General features: G+C 44.9%; 1 protein-coding gene across 1 annotated transcript in view; it reads right to left on the bottom strand.

The window, feature by feature from the left end:
- Window positions 1–10: 10 nt before the first annotated feature.
- LOC127663418 (testican-1-like) overlaps window positions 11–8,864 on the bottom strand; it is a 286,904-nt gene continuing 278,050 nt past the window's right edge. Inside the window, 4 exon segments of the mRNA XM_052155002.1 lie at window positions 11–5,677; window positions 8,164–8,203; window positions 8,206–8,303; window positions 8,388–8,450. Of these exon segments, the coding sequence (XP_052010962.1) occupies window positions 5,490–5,677; window positions 8,164–8,203; window positions 8,206–8,303; window positions 8,388–8,450 (389 nt within the window). The 3' untranslated portion in view covers window positions 11–5,489.

Here is an 8,864-nt window from a genome sequence, read left to right as displayed (position 1 = left end):
GGGAGGGAAAATAACGGGAATATTGGACAAAGAGAGGACACGAGAATGGACAGAAAGAGACACTTTTCCACCGAAACGGCATTTTTCCATCCCAGAACTGCTTTTTCCTTGCTGGAAATGCACGGAAAGGGGCCAGATTGGGCACACACACTGGCATCGTGTCAGTGGAAAAGGAGAGAGAGACAGATAGAGATACAAAGAGAGAGAGAGAGAGGGGTCTATACATTAAACTCAGGACTACAGGAGAGTTTTTTTACACATCCAGACTCAGGCAAGGCAAAATGGACAAAGCCACATGACGTCATTAAATTACATCTCCCGTCGAACATTCAGCATTTCCTTCTTTTTTGACATGTTACTTATTGTCTTCTTTACAGAGTAGAAAATATAGAGAATTAACTTGCAAATATGGCCGTCGACTTGAACCTGTGAGCGGTCTACACTGCGTTTGTGTTCAAATTAGTGAAAACAGCGGAAGCAAAGCTTTTTTTTTTGCAGCTTTGTACAGGAGAGAAGCAGGCAGAGGCAGGACAGGAAGTGGGGGGGCGGAGCCAGCAGACGTTTACAGTTGCAGGCCAGGCATCAGAAACACAGCAGCACGCATGGGCCGGTGAACAAAGTCCAAAATGCAGTTCTGCGGCGATCATATATGGAGTGTGTGTCTATACTCGGCTCTCGGGTCACCATGACAACAGACTTTTATATCATCTAAAGGTCATCGATATCGCGGCATTTTCCTGGTGAAATGAACACTAGAGGCGCTACAACACACAAATCCCGAGTGAAACGGCAGATTATCAGTTAATAAACACTTACTTTTCACAATGCTATCTTATGACATGTAAACACTTTTACTAGCGCATGACTCATTTTAACATGTGCGTTACATCATCAACTACATTTACAAGCTCGTATAAGTGTGATCGAATTGTGCGTTAGCTCGACTGAGAGAGCGTTGCTCTTGTGATGTAAAGGAGTGGGATACGAGTGCTAAAACAAGCTAACAACATGCTAGCATAATGCTAACACATGTTAGCATCGCTTAGCGAAGTGCTAAAACGTGCTAGCATCATGCTAACACAGGCTAGCATCGCCTAGCGAAGTGCTAAAACATGGTAAAAACGTGCTAACATCATGCTAACACATGCTAGCATCGCCTAGCGAAGTGCTAAAACATGCTAAAAACGTGATAGCATCATGCTAACACATGTTAGCATCGCCTAGCGAAGTGTTAAACATGCTAAAAACGTGTTAGCATCATGTTAACACATGTTTGCATCGCCTAGCGAAGTGATAAAACATGCTAAAAACATGCTAGCATCATGCTAACACATGCTAGCATTGCCTAGCGAAGTGCTAAAACATGCTAAAAACGTGCTAGCATCATGTTAACACATGCTAGCAACGCCTAGCGAAGTGCTAAACAATTTTAAGTGTGATGGAATTGTGCATTAGCTCGACTGAGAGAGCGTTGCACTTGTGATGTAACAGAACGGGATACTAGTCCTGAAGAGCGCGCAAGTCCACATGAGACGAAAGTGTCATAGAAGCAGCACAAAATAACGTTATTGTTTTTCATCTCACGTTTGCTTGGTTTAGGAGAACATTTCACTCGCTTTTAGCGCCTCACAGTGGACATTTCACCTCAGATATGCCGCCATACGTCCAATGAACCTTTTGAAAGGAATAGTTCATTCAAACACTCATGCCGTTCCAAATCCATATGACTTGCTAATTCGCATTTCCAAATTTATGTATATTCAAATTTGCCGGTCGGCTTCAAGACACGTGAGATTTAACGACATCACTGACGTCAAATCTGGAGCAACGCACCTCGATGCGGATATTGGAGAGCGTACGATTATTCAGTGCGTGACGATTTAAACGTGGGTCTTTTCTAGATGTCAACCGATAGTGGATTCTGCTCAGAAAACGCCAATAACCGATTAATCGGCCGATAGTTTAAATAAAAAAAACGTTTTATACAATTAGAAAAAATTGCGGAGGTTTTCTTTACAATGACAACTAACAAAGCTATCACAACTTTAGAAGACATATATAACATGTAGCAGCTTTTAAGATAATTAAACGCCATACTTGGAGCTAGACAGTGTCTGCCCTCGTTCACATCCACTGTATGGAAAAGAGCTGCATGGACATTTCGCTAAATATCTTATTTTTGTGTTTCTTAACGGAGGGGTTTGGAACGGCACGAGAATGCAAGAATGACTATTTCTCTGACAGCTATTCCTTTAAATAGTCATATTTTCATATCAGTGTTGTGGTAAAACAATCATTGTCATAGAAGTCAAACATGGAAAGGTGGAGAGAAGAAAACGAGGAGAGAAAACAGAACAAGGTAGAGAGAGAGAGGGGTAATGAAGCCGTGGGCCTGTCAGTTCTTTCCTCTGTTTCCTAACTTCCCCTCATATAATCCATCTGTAACAGCATCTCTGATCACTGAGCGGAACATCGCTTTCTGTCAACGATTTTTGAGTGAACTGTCCCTTTAAGAGATTGGGACAGAAACCATGGACTCGGTTTTCGATGGCTCAGCTGCACGAGATGAGTTATTAGGACAGAGTCACTCAGAAGTGCAGATATATTTGTGTTCTCTCGCTCAGATGGGACACAGAAGCGTGAAGCAGCGTTCCCCTCAGTGAACACAGACGGGTCATCACAGAGAGAGGCGTTCGCCTTCTGTTTTTCTGCGAGCGGAAGCGTTCGGTAATGGCTTGAAAAGGTCAGACCGATGAGCCGTTTCATCGTTTTGCAATTGTGTCAAGCAGTAAACGTATCAAACACAGCCGCCGCAAAGGTCAAGATTCATTAAAACCGTTTAAGTGTGTGAAAAAACCGAACAAACAATTTCAAACAGAACCAACAAACGACTGATTGAATCGTTCACATCGCTCGTGCGCTCGTCACACTGTCGCAATGATCGAATTCTACTCTGATTATCCACGATTGCAAAATATAGAATTAATAATATATACTAATATACATTTGCTAAATTTTGAGGAACTCAAGTGATGTGTGTGTGTGTGAGCATGTGTGCGAGTGTGTGTGTGTGAGTGTGTGAGCATGTGTGTGTTTGTGTGAGCATGTGTGTGAGTGTGTGAGTGTGTGAGCATGTGTGTGTTTGTGTGAGCATGTGTGTGAGTGTGTGTGTGTGAGTGTGTGTGTTTGTGTGAGCATGTGTGTGCGTGTGTGTGTGAGTGTGTGTTTGTGTGAGCATGTGTGAGTGTGTGTTTGTGTATGTGTGTTTGTGTGTGTGTGAATGTGTGTGTTTGTGTGTGTGTTTGTGTGAGTGAGTGTATGTGAGTGTGTGTATGTGTGTGTGAGTGTGTTTGTGTGTGAGTGTGTGTGTTTGTGTGTGTGTGTGTTTGTGTGTGTGTGTGTTTGTGTGTGTTTGTGTGTGAGTGTGTGTGTGAGTGTGTGTTTGTGTGTGAGTGTGTGTGTGAGTGTGTGTGTGAGTGTGTGTTTGTGTGTGTTTGTGTGTGAGTGTGTGTGTGAGTGTGTGTTTGTGTGAGTGTGTGTTTGTGTGTGAGTGTGTGTGTGAGTGTGTGTGTTTGTGTGTGTTTGTGTGTGAGTGTGTGTGTGAGTGTGTGTGTGAGTGTGTGTTTGTGTGTGTTTGTGTGTGAGTGTGTGTGTGAGTGTGTGTTTGTGTGAGTGTGTTTGTGTGTGAGTGTGTGTGTGAGTGTGTGTGTGTGTGAGTGTGTGTGTGTTTGTGTGAGTGTGTGTGAGTGTGTGTATGTGTGTGTGTGTTTGTGTGAGTGTGTGTGTGAGTGTGTTTGTGTGTGAGTGTGTGTGTGTGAGTGTGTTTGTGTGTGAGTGTGTGTTTGTGTGTGAGTGTGTGTGTGAGTGTGTTTGTGTGAGTGAGTGTATGTGTGTGTGTTTGTGTGAGTGTGTTTGTGTGTGAGTGTGTGTGTGTGTGAGTGTGTGTTTGTGTGTGAGTGTGTGTTTGTGTGAGTGTGTTTGTGTGTGAGTGTGTGTGTGAGTGTGTTTGTGTGTGAGTGTGTGTGTGTGAGTGTGTTTGTGTGTGAGTGTGTGTTTGTGTGTGAGTGTGTGTGTGAGTGTGTTTGTGTGAGTGTGTTTGTGTGTGAGTGTGTGTGTGAGTGTGTTTGTGTGTGTGTGTGTGAGTGTGTGTGTGAGTGTGAGTGTGTGTGTGTGAGTGTGTTTGTGTGTGAGTGTGTGTTTGTGTGAGTGTGTTTGTGTGTGAGTGTGTGTGTGAGTGTGTTTGTGTGTGAGTGTGTGTGTGTGTGAGTGTGTTTGTGTGTGAGTGTGTGTTTGTGTGTGAGTGTGTGTGTGAGTGTGTTTGTGTGTGAGTGTGTGTTTGTGTGTGAGTGTGTTTGTGTGAGTGAGTGTATGTGTGTGTGTTTGTGTGAGTGTGTGTGTACGCTGCTTCAATTGTTTCTGATGTAATCACACGCTAGATGGACGTTTTTTTGAAACAATGTTTCTTTTGAGTCTCGCGCGCGACCCAGTCAGGTCTCCATAGCAACCAAATTGGCCCGGTTGCTAGGGAGTGTAGAGTCACATGGGGTAACCTCCTCGTGGTGGTGATTAGTGGTTCTCTCAATGGGGCGTGTGGTGAGTTGTGTGTGGATCGCAGAGAGTAGCATGAGTCTCCACATGCTGTGAGTCTCCGCGGTGTCATGCACAACGAGTCACGTGATGAGATGCGCGGATTGACGGTCTCAGAAGCGGCAACTGAGATTTGTCCTCCGCCACCCCGATTGAGGCGAGTAACCGCACCACCACAAGGACCTACTGTTCGTTTAAAAAAAGAATCAACCCCTGGTGTCTGAAGTTGAGGAATCACCCAATTATGTCATGATTAGAACGCAGCAAAAAGGGGCGTTCACTCAGGATGTGTTCTTGCCTACAAAAACAGATAAACACAGCACACAGGACTGAAACGATTTGTTTATAACTTGACCGTGTCTATAAAAACACTGCTGGAAGATGCTAAAAAAACTGTAAAACGCATCCTAATGGTCAAAAATGTCCATCAACAAACGTGCACATTGACTGTCTCTTCTGTTTTGGAGTGTCGTTCATGCATACGACCACAGACAACGTCACTTAAATATAGTGCAAACACTCTAGAACCCTTCGAGAACATCTGTGCACAACTTCCAACTCAAAGGAAACCTGAAATGTCCAATAATTTTGTCATGCATGTTTCCCGTTGCGTTCTACGTGCCATAACGAGGCTTTGTAGACGCGATCTAGACTACGCAAGAGTGTTCCGGAAGATCGACGTGTATAAACGAGGGCGAACAGAGGACAGAACGCGAACAGCTGGCCACAGAGAAAGAGAGAGATAGAGGGACAGCAGTGAATCATCGGGAAACATCAGATTCAGAATGGGAGAGGTACAGGAAGTGGGCGTATCCGAGGGGGCGGAGCTGGAATGGCTTCAGAACGGTGTGTTTTTTTTAACATGGGTCCCTGGTTAATTGGCGGAACATGGGTGGGCGGAGCTACCAGACGTAGCCCATCTCGTCGTCCTCTGCATCTTCGTCGTCCTCGATCGCCCTGCGGGGGTGGAACTGAGCCCGTCTCTCTTTCTGTCTGCCCCGCCCACGCTTTGGAGACTCTTCCTCCTGATCGTCCATTAAAATCACGGAGCTGCCGCTGCCGAAATCTCCAGATGTTTCCTGATCTTCCTCTAAACACAGACAGAAGAAAGGGAAGAAATTCAGTGGATAGAGGGGTAAGAGTGTGTGTGTGTGTGTGAGTTAGCGTGTGTGTGAGTGTGTGTTAGAGTGTGTGTGTGTGAGTGTGTGTCTGTGTGTGAGTTATCGTGTGTGTGTGTGTGTCTGTGTGTGTCTGTTTGTGAGTTAGCGTGTGTGTGTGTGTGAGTGTGTGTCTGTGTGTGAGTTATCGTGTGTGTGTGTGTCTGTGTGTGAGTGAGTTAGCATGTGTGTGTGTGAGTGTGTGTGTTTGTGTGTGAGTTAGCGTGTGTGTGTGAGTGTGTGTCTGTGTGTGTCTGTGTGTGAGTTATCGTGTGTGTGTGTGTGTCTGTGTGTGTCTGTTTGTGAGTTAGCGTGTGTGTGTGTGTGAGTGTGTGTCTGTGTGTGAGTTATCGTGTGTGTGTGTGTCTGTGTGTGAGTGAGTTAGCATGTGTGTGTGTGAGTGTGTGTGTTTGTGTGTGAGTTAGCGTGTGTGTGTGTGAGTGTGTGTCTGTGTGTGAGTTATCGTGTGTGTGTGTGTGTGTCTGTTTGTGAGTTAGCGTGTGTGTGTGTGTCTGTTTGTGAGTTATCGTGTGTGTGAGTGTGTGTCTGTGTGTGAGTTATCGTGTGTGTGTGTGTCTGTTTGTGAGTTATCGTGTGTGTGTGTGTGAGTCTGTGTGTGAGTTATCGTGTGTGTGTGTGTCTGTGTGTGAGTGAGTTAGCATGTGTGTGCGTGAGTGTGTGTGTGTGTGTTTGTGTGTGAGTTAGCGTGTGTGTGTGAGTGTGTGTCTGTGTGTGAGTTAGAGTGTGTGTGTGTGTGAGTTAGCGTGTGTGTGTCTGTGTGTGTCTGTTTGTGAGTTAGCGTGTGTGAGTGTGTGTCTGTGTGTGAGTTATCGTGTGTGTGTGTGTGTGTGTGTCTGTGTGTGAGTTAGCGTGTGTGTGTGTGAGTGTGTGTGTCTGTGTGTGAGTTAGCGTGTGTGTGAGTGTGTGTGTCTGTGTGTGAGTTATCGTGTGTGTGTGAGTGTCTGTGTGTGAGTTAGCGTGTGTGTGTGAGTGTGTGTGTCTGTGTGTGAGTTATCGTGTGTGTGTGAGTGTCTGTGTGTGAGTTAGCGTGTGTGTGTGTGTGTGAGTGTGTGTGTCTGTGTGTGAGTTATCGTGTGTGTGAGTGTGTGTCTGTGTGTGAGTTAGCGTGTGTGTGTGTGTCTGTTTGTGAGTTATCGTGTGTGTGTGTGTGAGTCTGTGTGTGAGTTATCGTGTGTGTGTGTGTCTGTGTGTGAGTGAGTTAGCATGTGTGTGCGTGAGTGTGTGTGTGTGTGTTTGTGTGTGAGTTAGCGTGTGTGTGTGTGTCTGTTTGTGAGTTATCGTGTGTGTGTGTGTGAGTCTGTGTGTGAGTTATCGTGTGTGTGTGTGTCTGTGTGTGAGTGAGTTAGCATGTGTGTGCGTGAGTGTGTGTGTGTGTGTCTGTGTGTGAGTTAGCGTGTGTGTGAGTGTGTGTGTCTGTGTGTGAGTTATCGTGTGTGTGTGAGTGTCTGTGTGTGAGTTAGCGTGTGTGTGTGTGTGTGTGAGTGTGTGTGTCTGTGTGTGAGTTAGCGTGTGTGTGAGTTAGCATGTGTGTGTGAGTGTGTGTGAGTTAGCGTGTGTGTGTGTGTGTGTGAGTTATCGTGTGTGTGTCTGTGTGTGAGTTATCGTGTGTGTGTGTGTGTGTGTGTTAGCGTGTGTGTTTGAGTGTGTGTGTGTGTCTGTGTGTGAGTTAGCGTGTGTGTGTGTGTCTGTGTGTGAGTTAGCGTGTGTGTTTGAGTGTGTGTGTGTCTGTGTGTGAGTTATCGTGTGTGTGTCTGTGTGTGAGTTATCGTGTGTGTGTGTGTGTGTCTGTGTTAGCGGTGTGTTTGTGTGTGTGTGTCTGTGTGTGAGTTAGCGTGTGTCTGTGTGTGAGTTAGCGTGTGTGTTTGAGTATGTGTGTGTCTGTGTGTGAGTTAGCATGTGTGTGTGTGTGTGTGTGTGTGTGTCTGTGTGTGAGTTAGCGTGTGTGTGTGAGTGTGTGTGAGTGTGTGTGTGTGTTTGTGTGTGTTCTGGGGCAGGTCATGTCTCCTGATCTTCCTCTACACACAAAGACAGATGAAAGGAAAGGTGTTTGGCAGATAGAGGGGTGTGACTGTGTGTGTGTGTGTGTGTGTGTGTGTGTTCAGAGGCAGGTCATATATTATATATCAAATATGATGTTTTATACATTTTGAAAGAGAACTCAGGAAACCCTGTTGAATAATGAAGCTTCAGATGTCATGAGAAAAGCTTCTCAGAACGACTCAACAACGTCTCAGACTGATCTCAAAATGAGCTCAATCAGATCCATCCACATTCGTTTCATAGCTCTACACTCTTATTGGATGCCAACAAAGTTTTGTATCGCTCCAGAGGAATTTTAGGAGAAACATCTGTGTTTATAAGAGCATGTGTGTGTTTGTGTGTGTGTGTGTGTGTGTACCACATGAAGGGTTGCCCTGTCTCAGCGGATCCTGCGATCTCAGCTGCCATATTTGTCGACACACCAACATTGACCGGTGCTGCCGTGACACTGAGTGGCCTTAAAATAACCGTCTTCGGTACAGCGCGGTACATGCACACCTACAGAGAGAATCATACAAACAGAAAGTGAAACAAGAGCTATCATAAATAACTCGGGGCGGAGCTAAGACACAAGCTACTGACCAATCAGAGTCTTCCGTCGGCTTTGAGAGTGAATCCTCTTCATCTCATTCTGACACGGCATGCCTGGAGAAACACACACACAAATACACTTTACCAAAGTTTGTATATGGGATAGTTCAACCAAAACGAAGATCCTGAGAAAAGAACGGCATACGAGTTTGGAGCAGTAAATGAGTAACTGATGATGTAATTAGCATTTAAAGGTGCACGAAGTACACATTCGTCTGTTTTTGCCTCGTCCCAGAACCAGACATTCAATATTAAACTATGAAAATCTGTTATAAAAATAAAAATTTAAAATGTGTGTTTAAACTATGATAATCTAAACAAAGAGTGAAATAAACTTAACAGTATAGTTCACCCAAAAATGAAAATGATCCCATCATTTACTCCCTCTCAAGCCATCCTAGGTGTATATGACTTTCTCCTTTCAGACAAACACAATCGGAGTTATATTAAAAATATCCGGCTCTTCCG

The sequence above is a fragment of the Xyrauchen texanus genome, chromosome 23, assembly GCF_025860055.1.
Source record: "Xyrauchen texanus isolate HMW12.3.18 chromosome 23, RBS_HiC_50CHRs, whole genome shotgun sequence".
Lineage (NCBI taxonomy): Eukaryota > Metazoa > Chordata > Actinopteri > Cypriniformes > Catostomidae > Xyrauchen > Xyrauchen texanus.
This window is presented reverse-complemented; position numbering and strand designations above follow the sequence as displayed.